Below are 18,664 nucleotides of genomic sequence, written 5' to 3'. Positions count from 1 at the left end.
CGTGCGTGCATGTGTGTGTGTGTATGATCTCTTTCTTCCATTTTTACTTAAAACTCAGCACATTAACATAATCTTAACACACAGGTAATAGCGTTCTATCTCTGTGCAGGAATGTGTGTGTGTGTGTGTTTGTGTTGTATTTGAGTGTGTGCTCTAATAAAACAGCACAGCAAGATAGAATGCCACTCTCACAGCAGAGTGGAAAGAGACCTCTGCAGATTTACAATGCTATTACCACACACACATACACAAACTCACTCTCGCACACAATCCTTGAGGAAAAAAGTTGTAATGGCCCAGTGCCCCTCCAAGGACGAGAAGAGCGAGCAGAGTAATCACAGTTAAAGAGAGAGAGTATGTGTCTGTGGGGAAGTGAATAGATGGACTACAGGGGACAGAAAATGGTTTGGTGCTGGGAAAATGGATGGGGATATGAGGGGAGTGGAACATCCTGTCCCATCAACCATCCTTCACACACATGCACACACATACACACACGCACATATATACACACACACGCATACACTGGCTTGCCGTGGGAATGTTAGTGTTGCTGAGCAATAGAGTTGACAGATGAGTGAATCCAGGATACGGAATAGGTCCAGTACTCCAAACCAGACCATTTAGTCTCTTTAACGTTAAATCCTTCACTTTCCTTCAAAGCTCATTTAACCTGAAGCTCCTCCACATCCTCTATACAGTATGCAAATGTTGCCTTTGAAGTAAAACGTCAAAAATTGAGTCTTAGTTCTCATCCGAAAGGACACACAAATACCTATGTAATGTATTGGAATTAAAATGAAGATGGATCTGCTGTTTTATGTTGTATTTAAAGAGTAAATAACTGTATTTAATTCTCTTTTGTTTTATGTCAAGAAGTTAACAAAGATCTACTTTACAAATATCTACATTTACAGAATATATTAATTAATTTCTTAATATGTAAACACCATAGACACAAAAGGGTTTCTCAGGGACATACGTATATCCAACTCTTGAAACAGATAACACACAAGGCTCTATTTTTATGCAAAGTGGCATTTTCCTAAGAATCACTGAGATTCTTTCTTCACCTGCTAGTTTGGTATTTGGGACATGCATTGTGCTACAGTGCACAACATAGGATGTTGAGATATTTCAGTCTGCCCCAAAGTGGTGGACAGGCTGAGTGACAGACTTCTAGATGGCTAAAAATATCGGCTTGTTAGCTTTTGTTGCCAAACAAACAAAATCCAGGGACAACAGCATATAGTATCATTGTAGCCTATATTGGGAAAACAACAGTAAGTAAGTGAATAGACTGGCATTTTACAAAAATCTATGTTTTTTTTTTAACTTGGCTGTGTTGGACTGTAATTAGTTTTTTCTTTGTTAGGCTCATATTAACATTTTGAGGTGTATGGCTTTGAATTACTGTCTCTAAGTAATATAAGGTCAATAAATTCCACAGGAGATATGCACTAGCTGCATAAAGATAGTGGCTCTCATAGGTGACATTATTAACTCTTCCCAAAGTGCAGTACAACACTAGCAATTGACTCAGCTACGGAGGGTGTTGTCAAGTTAACTTAATGTTCCCATTAGACTCAATGTGTTATAAAATATTATGTATTAAGTTCAGTTTGTGATTTTCAGTTCAGTTCACTTTATTCATTCAGTATCTTAAAGTGGAATTTGTCTGACTGTAGTTGTGATACAAAAGTAGCTTTTGGGGAAGATGTTGCGGCACCAAAGCAAATTTTGTGCATCATATTGTACCTTCTTGCACACTTATCTAGTTGTGAGTGTTTTTACATTTGAGAGAGAAAAAAAATCTTCCATTTCTTTTTCTTTTTTAAATAACTATTTAGTCTTACATGTCTTTAACCTTACACTGTTTTTTCACTTTTACAGTTGCTATCAGCATGGTCTAAGTTTGTAATTACCTCAGAAAGTGCTTCAGTTCTGAACAGCCTAAGTTTGAACCCTGGACTGTTAATATTAATGGACAGATCATGTGTGACGTCACCCATTGGTTGGTGGAGATCTGCTATGAGTCAACGTTTTTGATTTGACTATTTTAGCTGAGAGGGAAGAGCCACGTTGTTACACCCTTTCACTGGCAATCACATCATAGCCACACCCTAAAACACCCCTGCTTTATTGCTGATTTTAAAATTGACAAGACCATAATTCAAAAAATAATCATTATTCTGTGTTGCAGATGACTTAAAGTGCCCATGTTATGAAAAAAATCACTTTTCTGGGATTTGGGGTGTTATTTTGTGTCTCTGGTGCTTCTATGCGCATGCAGGCGAACTGTTACATCACTAGCTGAGACAAGGTGGCGAACCGTACCATGCTAGCGCTAGCATACTAGCTCGTTCTCAATAGTAAAACACTGCTACGACACACACTAGTTCACCAAACTCTACAAAAGAACTACTTCCATGTCCCTGTTCTGCAGGTATTCCACAAGTGTGCCCTCATTTAGAAGAAGTCTCCCAGCTAATCCTGCCTCGTACTGATCAAAGTTGGAGAAAGAGTTATCTAGCTGATGTGATCTTAGCTACTGCGCATGTGCAACTCCCAACAAAGATAGTAGAAGTTTGAAGTCTCACTCTGTGGCTAAAACAAGTGAGATGTCCCATTCTGTAGTTAAAACAGAGACGCAAAGACACAGGGTGAAAAGAGGACCTGCAGCAACAAACAAAAAAAAGATGGTGTTTTTTTAAATCAAAACCATGTAAACCTATTCTGGTACAAGCTCGAAATACAACTATGAACCTGAAAATGAGCATAGTATGGTATGCTTTAAAACTAGTTTACTAAAATGTTTACTGAGGTAATAAATCCTCAGTAAACCCGGCTGGAATTCAGATAGAAAGCAGGTTCAAGGCACTTCCGCATTTGCAGCACTTCGCAGAACCGGATGCTTTGTCCATTCATATTATACAGTCTATGGTCTGAACATTGTGTATCAGAGGCATGTCACAGTACATTCAACAAGGATAAGAGTGGTGGATGTTGCAGCATATTGTTCCAGCGGAAGAAACTGCTTTGTGTTGTCTCTTACGAACACAGCTGAGGGTGGCTGTTAATTATTGATTTAATAAGCTCAGCATGGGTGTGAGTGTGTGACATACAGACTCAAATCCTATTATAAGAGAGAGAGAGAGAGAGAGAGAGAGAGAGAGAGAGAGTGTGTGTGTGTGTATGGATGTGAAATGACTATATTTTCTCCTCTCTTACTTTACTGTGAAGCCCCATGTCTTTCTTGTCTTTAACACTTTTTCCCAAGCAATAGAAACACCTGTGCTATACAGTTTGCTGGGCTATACCGTTTATTATAACTCAAGATATGATACAATGTGAGAACATATTGTCATTTTTATTTCAGGCTGATATGATTATAGAAAAAGTTCCTTGATAGTTGATGGTTTAGTCATGACAGTGGGCAAGTTTGGTTTGAAATGAAACATATATTAAGAATGAACGTATTAATCTAGTTTCCACACAGTACCAAGACGGGAAAACAATACCGATATATAGGGCTGGGTATCATACCTTAACACAATTTTAGTACCAAAATAAATGCGTTGGTAGCCAGAGTATCAAAAACTGACATGTACTAAAGGTTGGTTATATTTCACATATTTAGTCAGATATCTCCTGATTCAAATCATCATTTTGACTGTTTTACAATGTTTTTAGAATTTCTTTTTAGAATTTTATTTAGTCAAAACACTGGCCTTCTTTTTTTAGAAACATCCGTTATGGTATCAGTTCTGAAACTCGTCAATCCATCAACCACACATGGTCAACCCTGTGTGTGTGAGGGTGTGTGAGGGTTTGTGTGTGTGTCATAAGGGCCTTGTTGAAAGGAGCAGTCAGTCCCATGTTGGACATGTCACCTCCCTGTACCTTATGGCTAGAGCACACACACAACCACACACTTGAACAGATGGGAGTCTCAGTAGTGGGTGATGGAGGGACTCGTATGTTTGTGTGTCTGTCCCTAAGGGCATAGGACACACACACACACACACACACACACACACACATACACACTCCTTCTGTCCATTAAAGACCTCCACAAACACTAATTACTGCACCACAGGGGTGAGAGAGCACTCTGAATAAGAAGTGTGTATGTGTGTGTGTTTGTGTGTGTGTGTGTGTGTGTGTGCGTGGTGTGTGTGTGGTGTGTGTGTGTGTGTGTGTGTGTGTGTGTGTGTGTGTGTGTGTGTGTTATGGCTGATCATACTATTGACAGTTACAACATTAAAAAACCCTTTTTACACATGTCGGATACAACGATCGTGGCTTGATTTTGGTCATTCACATAATTCCACTGTTTTCACACGTGAAATGACTGTTCTTTATGAATTCATCTCTCTTCTCACTATGGTGGGAGCACAGCAGGAAGACATTGTGGAGTTTGAAAGTAATGACACCAACAAAGAAGAGTCTCGCAGCCTGCTTTAGTGATGGATTTATAACTTGCAGGGAAACGGCTCCTTATTGCCTCAGCAGCACCCCCAACTAGATATAAAATATGTCTACACAATGTAGCAATCAAATGTCTCCTCAATTTCATCATTAATTTATGATAGAATCATGTTGCCTATTTCACACAGCCTGACAGACAACGCTGAAGTTAAAACTAAAAGGGCATTCGAAGAGTGCAGACCTCCACCAAGGCCAACAGTCCATTCTTCTATGGAATGCAAATCTGTAACAGCAACCATATGTCTATATATTTCCAACACTATGAGCACCAGTAGTTGACTCAGGACCATTGTTAAACGCTGTGTAAGCTTATACTATAAATTTAACATGATGATCAATCACACAAATGTAAACTCACCATCTAAACGTCGCCGCTAAGTGTCTGTCCCGGGTTGCAGCTGCGAACATAACAGATGCGACAAAAAACACAGACCCATCGGTTGCTTCCTTTTCTCCAAGCTCCATGAAAATCATGTAATCCTGTTGAAAGGAAAACCACCAAACAAGCCGAGCCGAATACATAACCTCCTTGGCAGAGGTAAAAATTAACAAGACAGATACGTGTTGGCTTTCATTTTAATTCCTAATATAACTCACATGCTGTTGGTTCTGAAGGTGGTTTTCCTTGATTGTCATGCTGGACAAAGTTAGATTAAAGCTAAATCTTTGATTGTGTTGTGTATGTAGAATGCAATTTCTTAGGCGGATTTCCGAGAAGGTTTTGTTTTTCTACAACAAAAAGAAAATATTCAAGGATAAAACAGATTAAAATATTTCTCTTCTCCAAAACTGCAGCTGGAATTGATTTATCCACAGTATTTCATTTATAGAAGGGCTTATTTCATGCATTTACTTCCCTGTGCATACAAACAATGATTAAAATGTGTTACTGTCTGAAGAAGGTGGCAAAAGATGCGCAACTATATGTATACAGTATATATAATTGTGTAATTGTATGACTTGTACTATATATGTACATTAAGATGTTTACATGTCTATAGACCATTGCAACTTGCACGTGCAGTAGGGCTGCACAATTGTGGCCAAAATGATAATCACGATTATTTTGATCAATATTGTGATCACGATTATTTGTTGATTTTCACCAAAACAAATTTTATTGTCACATAGGCTGTTTATAACTGCTTTCACATCCATATTATCTTACATTCTTCTTATGTTGAAGTTGTATGTTGTATAGACATACAGCTGCAACACATGTAAATGAAAATTAGCTATCTGAAATAAATAGCGTTGGATACTTTTTTTTTTAAATGTATCTCTGGGAAAGCTCCTTCACTTGTTTTCAACAATAACTGATTAAAAGAGCTAGGGAGAGAGGGGGAGTGCAGTGGACGCTACTCACAGAGCGACGGCTGATCATTATGAACGGGTCCAGTATGGGTCGAACGGCAGATACATACGTCGTGTGTATGAAATGTCTGTATCATCACTACGCTGTATTTTTAGGAACTATGATATTCTGACCATGGGTCACATCTTTTGCAGGTACAGCAAACTCGGTCTCACGCTATTACTCTACGGACTGAAGTTAGTTGCATTCAATAATTTCTTCTGTGTTCTTCGCCGTGGCGGCCGCGATAGTAGTTACCCACGGAAACACTGGTACAAATACAGGTTTGCCCCTCATACTTAACAATATACAGCTGTGTTATTAACCATTAAAACTGTAGACAAATGTCAGAAGTGTGGACCGGCGCTGTGTGGCGGGGCTGCGGGGAGAGTAAGAGGAGAGAGAGTAGAGGAGAGATCCAAACACAGAAACGGCTTTACAGAAGAAATGGGTCATGTAACGCAAAATTAAACCATATCCATATAAACAGCATTGCAGCGGATGCGAGGACATTTGCACCGGTGCGTCCTAGAGGACCTAACAGCTAACAGACGCTAACTAGCACCGACTAGCACTGCTCACTGCTGTTGTCTGAAAAACAACAGACGGAACAAAATGTTGCGTTTACTAGGAAACTGGTAAACCTTGAGACCGACGTATGAACGACTGCTATCTGTTGAGTTTTCCTCCCGTTACTCTGTCCTCTGAGACTGTCTACATCTAGAAACTAAGCTGCGCAATGCCGGGAACTACTCTGACTGGCTCATGATCAGACAGTGGTTTTCGGAGCGGTAGATGCGCTATGCAAAAAAAACCGGAGCGTTCTATGAAATGACGCTTTAAAAAAAATCACTCGATCACGCAAATTTGATCGTGGGAAGTCAAAATCGTGATTGTGATTAAAATTTGATTAATTGTGCAGCCCTAACGTGCAGTATCTGTTAATGTTGTTTTTTGATCTTACTTGTGAAGGAAGAGTTGTAGCAATGTTACTAGCTCAAACACCTGGCTGATGCAAACATGTAAACTTGCCAGAATATTTATGGAGTGAAGTGCATGTGTTAAAGGGCCTTAACAATCCCATAAAGACATGAAGCAACACACTAACACTGCCACATTCATTCAAGTACACCGAGGGAGAGAAGAGTTAGGGTGAAGGGAAAGGAAAAGGTACTTTTTTCGTTGTGCCACATTTTTGAAGCCCTAAAATGCCATTTTTTTCCTGACATTCAAGGTATTTATTTAAGAGCCCACACTCCACTAAGGTGGCAGTACGTCTTGGAGGAATAATTCACATTTTAACTTAGAAGAAGAATGAATCATTCTTGCAGTGACTGATGTTCAGATGACGTTATGGTGCCTTTCAGACGCTTTCTAGTGACAGATCTTTTGTGATGGATTTTGTATCCACAGGGATGACTGCAATATTACAAGCTTAAACAAAAGAATTGGCCTTTTGCAGGTGGGATCTTTTCCTTTTAAAAATAAAGGCCTCCTTCATGCAGTTTGACCCTCCTGCCCCAGGCTCAGTGAAGAGAGAGACAGCAGCCTGCCCCTAGTTTTAGCTGATGCCCTAAGCAGAGAGAGCTAAGCGACCTCCTTCCTCCCATCGTAGAGCAGCAACCCCAGCAGTTACCTGATGAGGCCCTCCAGTAGCTTCATGAGCTCATCCGAGTCCGTTGTCCTAGGGGAAGAGAAACAAAGAGGGAATAAAAGTGAGAGGAAAGACAAGCAGCGATCCACCCTGACACCCATTTGTGTGGTACAAAATGTAGCACTTTCTTCACTCACAAAAAACGTTTCTTACCACAATGTGATTGGAATAACAAATGCGTAGTATAAATGCAATTTGTATTACGCGGGGAGGCCAGGGATCTAACGCAGATCATACAGTCCCAAGTCTGTTTGTCTATTTTCTTACCATCTTCCGTCTCTACTCCCTCATCTGTTTTTTTCCTTCTCCTTTCCTTTTTCTTTCTTTCTTTCACACACGCTGCTTCTCTGGGGTGTTCACATTTATGTCCAAAATACAAGTGTAAACTTTGTACTGCTCACTTAGCTTCCAAAAACCTTTCTCATAAATGTGTTAACATGACAGAGTTGTATACACTGAACAGTTATACTTAAAAATGAGTATACTATTTATTATATAGCCATGAGTATCCAGACATCCGTTATTATTATATTTTTGCCACAAGGATGTTTCTTGTTTTTTTTTTTTCTTCTCATTTTAGGCCTTTATTTGATAGGGCACCTTAGATATGTAAGGGGAGAGAGAGGGGATGGCATGTAGCAAAGGGCCACAGGTTGAAATTATACCTGCGGTCGCTGCAGCAAAGACTGAGCCTCTGAACATGGGCTCTAACAGGTGAGCTACCCAGATGCCCCCAAGCTAAGGCCCCTTTAGTAGGCCCGTTTAGTCTTAATGTTACACAATAGCGTGGTTTCAACTTTGTGGCAAGAGTTTTTGGAACGCCCGTTGTTTCAACACACTAATGACCCTGTGCACAAAGTCAGGTCCAGAAAGAAACAGTTTTCCGAGTTTGGTGTGGACGAAATTGATTGCACCGAGCCCTGATCTCTACCTTTGGAATGAATTGGAACAAAGACTACGGCCTTATGGCCCAACATCACTGCCTGACCTCACTCTTGTGGAAGAATGGTAACAAATCCCAGCAGGCTGGTGTCAAAATTGTGTGGAAAGCCTGAAAAAGTGTAAATTCAGCCAAGACATTGAAATTAATTTGCTCAACCCACTTTGGGAGGTGGCTCTGAGGTGGTTTGAGACTTATTCTAGACAGATGTTGAGAGTGTGGAAACAGCCATCTGTTCAAGATACATATGTAAGCTTGATTTCTCCTAAGTGTAACAACGTCAGGAATTAGTCTGTGGAAGGAGCGTATTGGTGAGAGAGCTCAAGGGAGGGAGGGGTGTGAGTTTGAGCCGGTGATGACGACAAAACCTTTGTCTCGCTCAAAGTCAAGCCATAATTTGTGTTAATGATAGTTGTTCACTTATTCACTTGTGTTGTTAACTGTTGATTGTTGTCACTATGCTGCTAAATGGCACAAGTTATTCTCTGCCATTTTTGGCTGCTACTTAACCACTCCAGGTATATTGACACCTTAATTGCACCTAAATTGCATCTATATCCTATCCGGATGCAAGACACTTAAAATGACAAGTGTAAATAGGGCCTATTAGTGTAATATTAGAGCATACACAGGCTTTTGGTCATCTAGTTTTAATGTTCAGTATGTCAGAAAATGGGAAAAGTGTTTTTCAAAGCTAAAGATGATGTCCTCAAGTGTCTGATTTTGTACACATTTCAAGATATTTAGTTTACTGTCATTGAGGAGTGAAGAAACTATTATTACTAACTATTCACATTAGAGAAGCTGAAATCAGACAAGAATTCGTAAAAAAGTATTACAAATGATTGATTTTTGAAACAGTTAGCGATCAATTTAATAGTTGTAGTAATTTTTGTACCGATGAATCTTTGCAGCTCTAATTTCAGGTGGCAGTCACAGTAACTCTAAACAGTCAGGCGGCGAAGTCAATAAGTGAGTGTATTAAAAGAGTGTGTGTGTGTGTGTGTGTGTGTGTGTGTGTGTGTGTGTGTGTGTGTGTGTGTGTGTGTGTGTGTGTGTGTGTGTGTGTGTGTGTTGTAAACACGTTCTCTAAAAAGAAAATAAGTTCTCTTTTTTGTATTCTTCTATTGCACAGTACGCTTGTATACCTTGATCTTCTTTTAGATACTCTCCTTTTTATAACCTGCAGCGTTTTGTTTGGGTGTGTGTGGGGGAGAATGAGAATATATGTGTGATGATTAATATGCAAGTATGTGTCACTGGTTGTATAGAAATGAGGCTTTTGTGTCACCTGCAGGTGAAATCTATTATAGCTCCTTGATTTGGTCCTTTTTTTTGAAAAACCACTAATATGATGAACTTGAATTCAACTCTTATTTGATGCCCCACTCCCCTCAGTTAATCCTGCTACGCCTGCCAAGCGATGTTTCTAGCACAACATGTTGCTGGGGTGTAATCTTCCACAAAATGTTTAAACTCTGAAAGCATCCAGAAAGTCTTTAGTCTTGGAATTAACTAGCCCTATGCATACTGCGTCGGAATGGGGGTAACTAGAACGAATAGTTGTGGATGCGGGGAGGGGCATAGAGCATGCCTGTGTACAGGGTCCAGAATTGTGTGCTACGCCCCTGCATGTTGACATCATAGTTCAAAAAGGTTGACTGCTGTGCCTATTACGGTTGCTATAAGCCATGATGATACAGTTGCTTTTTTGTTAATAGAACTTTAACATGATGCAACATTTTGATCATTTCCTACGCAAGGAAGGCATCACGTTAAACATCACTTTATGCTGTGTAAATGGGTCAGTGTGTGTTTTTCCTTGACATGTGATAAGCGAGACACCACAGACCTGATTTTGATGAAGCTCCAAGGAGTGATGCATCACGCTGCTCTGGCGTTTTCAAAATTACTGTATTTGGCCCAAGGTGGGAGCAGCAATTACCTGGCAAACATTTTAATAACCAGTCATATCTCACGTACTGCTGGGGGGAATAAAATGAAACTTGGAGCACATACCCAACTATCCGGGCTATACAGATTTGTCTCCAGGGCCAACTATTTGCAACATATTGGATTTTCCACATTTTTGAGTAGTGTCGTGTTGCTTTAAATTCATTTTGTCCCCCAGGCTTCTTGTTCTCTTCTTCTTCAAATTAATTTACTGATCCCAGCAGGAGCCACTACCTCATTTGTACCTTCCTTCAAATATGAGGCACCTCAAAAATGAAAAGAAATTGAGAACAATACAACATTTTATACCACAGACAGGAAACTGATTTGTTCCAAACATGGCACAAAAGCCCCATTTTCAGCTCCTTAGGAAGAATATATAATGAAACGTCAGTTCACTGTAAATTCAGTAGATTGTCTACCCCAAGGTTTGGGAGGTGTAGTTATCTGGTATCATTTCAACAGAGTGGCTCTATTACTTGACAGCTATGCTTTTAATAATCTGCAGAGGCCTCAAAATGCACTTTATGCTACTCTGTGCAAGATTTTCATGTAAAAAACACCTGTCATCTAACCTTTTATGTTAATGGCTACGTGGGAGTGCACTACAGAAGAACATCCTAGAGTACTCTTCTCACTAAGACCGTGTTTTCTGGTGTAGAGTAAGATAACTGGCAGGTAATCTGTTCATCTGCTCTACCCATAGATATACAAAAGTGTCTAAAAAAGCAGCATGCGAGTGGTTCCTAACTTTTTTTTGGATTGTGTTGGGACCACTAATCATCTGACATGATTTTATTTTAGGGATTTACAAAGGCCTAAAGTGGTACAACCATCCGGCATATTTCACAAGAAAACATAAAAACGTAAAACATTAATTCTTTTTTAAACTATTTTTAACATCTTGTGACCACTCTATTTTATCTCGAGCCCCTTTGGGGGTCTCAAACCCCTGAGTTGGGAACCACTGCACTGACCAGAGAATGTTGGAGTCACCAACAATGCCAGAAGCTCTTAACCATATTCACACTGACCAGACACCAGAAGTAAAGACCTCACTCGTAGAATTTTAGAGAGATAAGACAGATCAAGATTGATCCAATTTCAGGCCTGAATCGCATTGTCACTTCAGGTCAGATAAAAAAACACACAAGACACAACAAAGTTTGACTTAGCAGCACTATATGGAACAACATGTTGCTCCCAGGAGCAAGGCACATAAGGACATATTTACTGCTTTGTTTAGCTGCATGTAAGTCCTTTGTTTGTGCAGTAAGTGTATGTTTGTGATGTGTGTGTTTTTCAGAATATCCCAGCGCTGCCTTGCGGTAAAGCCCTCTACTCCTACGAAGGAAAAGAACCAGGCGATCTCCAATTTTCCAAGGGTGACATCATCATCCTGCGACGCAAGGTGGATGACAACTGGTACCATGGCGAGCTCAATGGTTGCCATGGTTTCTTGCCTGCTAGTTACATCCAGTTGCTGCGTCCCCTGAGCCAAACTCCTCCCCAGGGCAAAGCACTGTACGACTTTGAGGTCAAAGATAAAGACCAGGATAAAGACTGTCTGGCCTTCAGCAAGGTAACACACACATGCGCACACACACACACAGACGCATGCACGCACACACTCACACACACACACATACACACGCTCTTAACCCAAAGACACAGTTTTATAACAGCCACAGAACAAATACAATGATGTGTAATATGAACAGGCTGCATAGATGAATCAGTGGAGAGAGGGATGGCTGAGGTTACAAAAGGATAAATACCATAGTAGAAGAAAACACTTATCGTTGGTGTTGAACCAGTGTGGTTGTTTGTAGGACACTAATAATTTATCACTGCTGACTCGACTTTTCAGATTGGTTCTCAGAATGTAAACCAGAGCAACTTCAAACAGGGTGAAAGTAGACATGCTCTGTATGGTGCCTTCCCAAAGCAATTGCAGTTTTCACCATTTACTTCTTCCTGCATGTACTTCATTCTTTTATTTTGTGAATAAATGTGATCAGCTCTCACATCAAAAGCAATGAGAGTTTACAGCTGAAACAGATCAAATCTGTGTGCATAAACAGTTTGACTGGCAAGTCATGTGTGTAGTTGTTTGACATTATGCGGTGTGTGTTACTGACTAGTAGTTCTATATTGTTGCATGAGCTTTGCCAGACAGTGCTGTTGTCAGCTGAAATACTGTTAAGTGGCTAAAATCTGAACAGGCTTGTCTTTTGTGGCAAGTCCTAGAAGCTTAGACATTTCTTGACATGAAATGAGTTGCTAATTTATTGTGCCTTGTTTGAACAATTTCCACTGCTTTTGATTTTAAAACACAACACAATGCGACACTATGTGTATTGGTAAAATGGTCATTAGCTCTGTCCGTCAGTGGGTCTTATGTGAGGAATTTTAAGGATGAGGTTATCTTCTAAACTTTTAGATGTCCCTGAAACAGCATTTACACCACCATGAAACTACACAGTTATACTGTTCCCTACCACTATGATGCTTTCTCACAGTGGAAGGATACATGCAGCTCACAAGGCATATTGTAATTATTAATTATTGTATAATACATTATTGATTGTGTATATTATGTTCTGCTGACTCCGGCCGATGTTAGGATTTTTCTGGTGGGACATCTGATAACAAAGTAATAATAATAAGTATTGTTGAAAGGCTAAGTTGACCTGGGCTCATACAACACAGGAACACAGCTACTAAAGACTAACCTAGCCTGAAACATTGATTATATTGTCTCCTCTTCCCTATGTGTTACTTTTAATGTTAGAATGAGACCTAAGCTGGCCTGGATGAGTGTATATTTTTCCTACCTAAAAGGGATTGTGCTGTGTTAAACTGACTTACCCAGCCACTGTTTCAGTTCACGGTCGAAAGATGGCTGCTGGCTTTGGTGTCCACGCCGCTGGGAGTGACCTACGTCTTTATTGTCTCCTATTGGAGAAATGTGTCTTGGGCAGGCAAGAGAACAAAAAATGGTGACACATTACACTTGATACAATAAACATTCAGTAAACATGCATTAAACATAAGCATACATTATCTCATCCAATTGCGTTCAATAAACATCCGATAAACCTCAATCAAGACCCCCCTACCTTCCCCACACTCACAGGAGAAATAGTTTGAGAACCCACAGCACAGCCTCCCCCTCATATTGCTCTTAATTCTACACTTGCACATTCCCCCTTAAATCTTGCTGTGGTCAATATGTTATGAATTGCACAATGCACAATTGCACAATACCATATTGAATTAAAAATATTGCACCAGTACACTACCAGGTATTGCACATCCTACAACCATCATGGTTAGTTCCACAAATATTACCTATGTTTAAACTCAGCACATTCAAGACCTGAACCCAGAACTCAAGTTATGACTTATATTTAATTATATTCTCTCTAATCATGTAGGGTAGGGTTGGGGTCTCAGGTCTGAGCAAAGTGTAGTGTGTCATCATCCCCGCAGGAGAAAAATGTGAGATGTAAAGTGTAGACTGGGAAGTGCAAGATAGATGAATGTACTTCTGCTCTTTCTGACCAAGGCTGCTTGTTAATTAGATCCTCATGCTCCTGCCAGTACAAGGCTCGCTCTTCTTTTGATCTGTTTAAGTCAAAGGCATTTAATATTTGGACAAACTATTCTCAGGTCTGATTGCCTTCAGGTCTCTTCTTCTTTTAAAAAGATTTTGGATAGGTATGGTTTGTTTCAAAGTGGCACCACAATCATCCCCATTTTTCAAAGTATCACTAAAGTTATAATTTGAAATGGATGAACAAGATAAAAGAAGACCCTCTCAGTCCTTCAGAAGTGTGTATCCAGGTTGGATTTGGAGTAAACAGTAATTACAATTCTGTGTTGTGTTCTGTTCCTGACAGCTTTTAATTTTGTTCCTGCTGTTACGCAGACTCATTTGTGCGAGGACTGAACGCTTGACATGTCCACTCTGTCTCTGCACTGTAATTGTGTCTGTGGAGTGAGAAAGATTATTAAATTACAGTGCACTGTACACTTTGTTGTAAATGTTTTAGGACTGATCACAGCAATGCAAAGCATAGTCATACAGTAGATACCTTGTCTCAAACACACTGCGCTCTATTACTGTAACAGATAATGACAACACACTCAAAGTTCACATTTTAGGGTTAAACTAATCAACGGGTTAATGATTGAAGATTACACAAAGCCATAAACAACTCACGCAGAGACATGTGCCCCCGTGGTGCGCTGTTTGTGTGTTGACATGCAGAAACCATATTTGCTATATTGTCTTCTCATGTGAAAGGTAGTTAATCAGTATGACTAGTACACAACAGTCATTTACTAGTATCATCGCTGCCGTCCCTAATAGTCCAACCAAGAACCTGTGTGTGTGTGTGTGTGTGTGTGTGTGTGTGTGTGTGTGTGTGTGTGTGTGTGTGTGTGTGTGTGAAAAGTGAAGGCAACTGAAATGCAGTAAAACCAGTTGCTGCCTGTCAATCAAACAAACTTTGTACACACAATTTGTAGTGCAATATACTCCACAATGCAATTTTTAATTTTATTTTTTACATTTGGCGTACATTCTGGGTTAAGCATTTCAAACAGATAAAGCACATAAAAGTGATGAGGTAAGTTTTAGCCACGCATTCACGGAAGCCACGGAATCAGTTTCCAATTTCAGAAAAGATTTCTTACAGTGCAGACGCTTTGCTGCTTGCTCCTGCCTCTGCTTGCATATTTTTGCTGAAAATCTTGCTTTTCCTCTGAGAGAAACTATGAGCAGCGGCTCTTGGACACTTCAAAGACACTGGACTATACATTTTTTGTAGACAGTAGGCTATTGCCATATTTTAACATTATTCTGCGAGAGTGTGGCCTACCAATAGCTTAAGCCTGTCCTACAGTGATTGTAGCTAAAGCTAATTAGCAGCAAGATGCCTCCTTTCTCCGTGGAAGACTACTACAAACTCCTTCAGAAGATTGCACTTCTGGAAACCAAGGTTCACCTACTAGAAGTGAACGTGGAAGTGAACGGATCTTGTGGAAATGACACCACTTTACCATGGACCCATAACAATGGACAGAAGCATGCTAACACACGGCTAATTAGCACCAACAAGACTACAAAGAAACAGGAGGGTGGAACTGGTAATAAATCAACAAGTGGCAGTCCTCCCTGGAACTCGTCTGGTGCGAAGCCTAAGACCAAATAATTTTCCTGGGAAATGGGAGGACGACTAACAGGCAGGGCACAGCGCCCTGAGATTTGTGATATGACCGGCTGGCCTGCACTATCATCTGGGCAGAGCGCCTCTTCAACCCCTGTACCTAGTAGGACACAGCCGTGGACAGCTGCAAAAGGGAAAATAAGCAACAAAATGCCCCCCCAACAACCTGGTGTGCAACTGGATAACAGATTTTGCTCCTCTGCTGCAAGACGCTGGACAGACATCTGATGACCGGGACTGCGTCTCATCACCACACAGCAGGGTAAGGACTGAGAGCAATTCAAAAAGTAAAAAGCTAACAACTGGGCCTCAAACCCTGATTGTGGGTGACTCTGCTGTAAAAGATTTAAAAAACAGTAAAAACACCAAAATACTCTGTTTTCCCAAAGACACGGTGTCTGACTTGACCCAAAAAATCCCAGATATCGTGGCAGCACACCCAACTGTGAAGAACATTATACTGCATATCGGGTCACGTGATGTTGTAAAGCAACAGTCTGAATTGCAGAAACTGGAGTTTAGGGAACTGCTGGACAGTGTCAGCCCCCTAAACGCAGATGTGTTTATCAGTGGCCCTATACCGCCAGTCAGAAGAGGAGATGAGAGATTCAGCCGGCTGTTGGCACTAAACAAATGGCTTTCAGCTGAATGTACCGTCCATTCTTTGCAGTTCATTGACAATTTTAACATTTTCTGGGAGCGCAGACATCTTTTTAAAGCAGATAGACTTTCCCTTAACAACCCAGGAGTAAAGCTGTTCACCTCTAATCTGCTTTACTTTCTGCGCTACACATCTGCTCCCTCTGCCAAGGACACGAGACAAGACGAATCAAAACAAAAGGAAGACACAACAAAGTGCGGCAGTGATCCAGCACAGCCCCCACCTGTGCAAAGATTTGACCCTGGGAGACCAGAGAGCAGAGACACGAAACCTCCACTCCCCTCTTCACCCGTCCAGCACCCCTCAAACCCCCCTACCAACCCCGAACCTTCTGAGGATTCATCGCTGTCTCTACTGATGTCTCCACACTCCCTTTCCCTTTCCCCCATCAATTATACACCCCTTCCTACCCCCATGGCTCAACCCCGGGCAAAAGTAAAACGCCAAGCACCACTACCAGGATGTCAGAAAACTCCTTCCCCCCAGACTGATAAGGACGCTTGTGTGCAAAATCTGGCAAGCACTATCTGATATGTGTTGGGCCTTGGCTGCAGGACTAGTGATACTAATGACTTTTTCCAAGACAAGCCTGGGCCCTGTGGATTCAATTCTTCCTCAATTTATGTTGTGATAGGTAATAGGAAAAGAATGGTGAATAAGCACTTAACTGCAAACTTAGCAAATTTAGCATCCATTCCTCGTCAGCTACAGCCTGTCCCAAAAAATGAAAACACACTAACACTAGCCTTACTAAACGTCAGGACTTTGGCAGGAAAATCATTTTTAATCAATGATTTATTATTAAGCACAATCTAGATTTTATGTTTTAACTGAAACCTGGTTAGACCATAATAACAGCGCTGCTGTTCTTATTGAGTCAGCTCCCCCAAACTTCAGTTTTATGAGTGAGAATAGAGTGAATAAGAAAGGAGGTGGAGTTGCTATTTTGTTTAATGACTCATTCCACTGTACGAAAATATGTTATGGAAATTTTGTTTCTTTTGAATATGTTGCTCTTCAATTAAGATCTTCCCCTCAAGCGATATTTCTAAATATCTACAGGCCACCTAAATATTGTGCAACCTTCATTGATGACTTCACTGAACTGCTGTCTATAATTTGTATTGACTTTGATTGTGTAATCATTGCGGGTGATTTTAACATTCATGTTGACAACCCCCAGGACAGGGGGACCAAAGAACTGTGTTGTGTTTTTGAGAACTATGGACTGACTCAGCATGTGACAGAGCCCACTCACAATAAGGGACACACTCTGGACTTGGTTGTCTCCAAGGGTCTGAACATTTCCAAGGTTTTGGTGACTGACGTTGCTCTGTCTGATCATTCCTGTGTTTTCTTTAACGGCACTATCTCTGTGCCCAAAAGTGTCCAAACAAAGATAATCAGAAAACGGTATATCACTGAAAACACCAGTGAAACATTTATTCAGCTTTTTTCCTCCACACCCGCCCTCTCTGGGCTATCAGTGACTGAGCTTGTAGATAATTTCAACTGTAAAATTACAAATGTTATTGATGCTATTGCTCCCACTAAGGTCAAAGTTGTCTCTGGTAAGAAAAGGTCTCCATGGAGAAATGTCCCACTGGTGAGAACAGAAAAAAGAGAGTGTCGAAAAGCTGAACGAAGGTGGCGAAAAACAAATCTCCTGGTCCATTATAACACCTATAAAGAGAGACTTCGCATTTATAATTTGGAACTGAGGAATGCAAGAAGGTCCTTCTTCTCTGATATTATCTCTAGAAACAATAATAATTCACGTGCTTTGTTTGCTACTGTTGATAGGTTAACAAACCCTCCAGTGCCAGTAGCATCTGAACTTTTATCTACCAAAGCCTGCAATGACTTTGCATCCTTCTTCAAAGACAAAATTCTGAAGATTAGACAAACAGTCAGTGCCTCCATATCAAGTACAGGACATGTGTTGTCACAGTGTTCAAGCAAAACTATTTCAATATGACAGAATTTCATATAATCAACCATGAAACCTGGAGGACATTATACAACATCTGAAATCCTCCTCCTGTTGCCTTGATATTCTACCAACGGGTGTTTTCAAAAGTGTTTCAATTGTTGGCTTCTGATCTTCTACAGATTGTGAACACGTCTCTTCTTTCAGGTATCTTTCCACAGGCCCTGAAAACTGCAGTAATCAAGCCTCTATTAAAAAAGAACAATCTAGACACATCAATAATGAGCAACTATAGGCCGATTTCAAACCTTCCGTTTTTAAGTAAAATCATTGAAAAAGCGGTTTTTCTACAACTTAGCCATTTCCTGTCACTAAACAACAGTTTTGATACCTTTCAGTCGGGTTTCCGACCACACCACAGCACTGAGACGGCTCTCGTCAAAG

The 18,664-nt window shown here is 40.5% G+C and overlaps 1 protein-coding gene across 3 annotated transcripts in view; it reads left to right on the top strand.

The window, feature by feature from the left end:
- LOC116697561 (E3 ubiquitin-protein ligase SH3RF3) overlaps positions 1-18,664 on the top strand; it is a 99,044-nt gene that overhangs the window by 44,088 nt on the left and 36,292 nt on the right. For all 3 annotated transcript variants that reach the window (XM_032528848.1, XM_032528847.1, XM_032528846.1), the window contains exon 2: positions 11,699-11,974. In XM_032528848.1, coding sequence (XP_032384739.1) covers positions 11,699-11,974 — 276 coding nt within the window. The remainder of the gene's footprint in view (positions 1-11,698; positions 11,975-18,664) is intronic.

Source organism: Etheostoma spectabile, chromosome 11 (assembly GCF_008692095.1).
Source record: "Etheostoma spectabile isolate EspeVRDwgs_2016 chromosome 11, UIUC_Espe_1.0, whole genome shotgun sequence".
NCBI lineage: Eukaryota > Metazoa > Chordata > Actinopteri > Perciformes > Percidae > Etheostoma > Etheostoma spectabile.
This window is presented reverse-complemented; position numbering and strand designations above follow the sequence as displayed.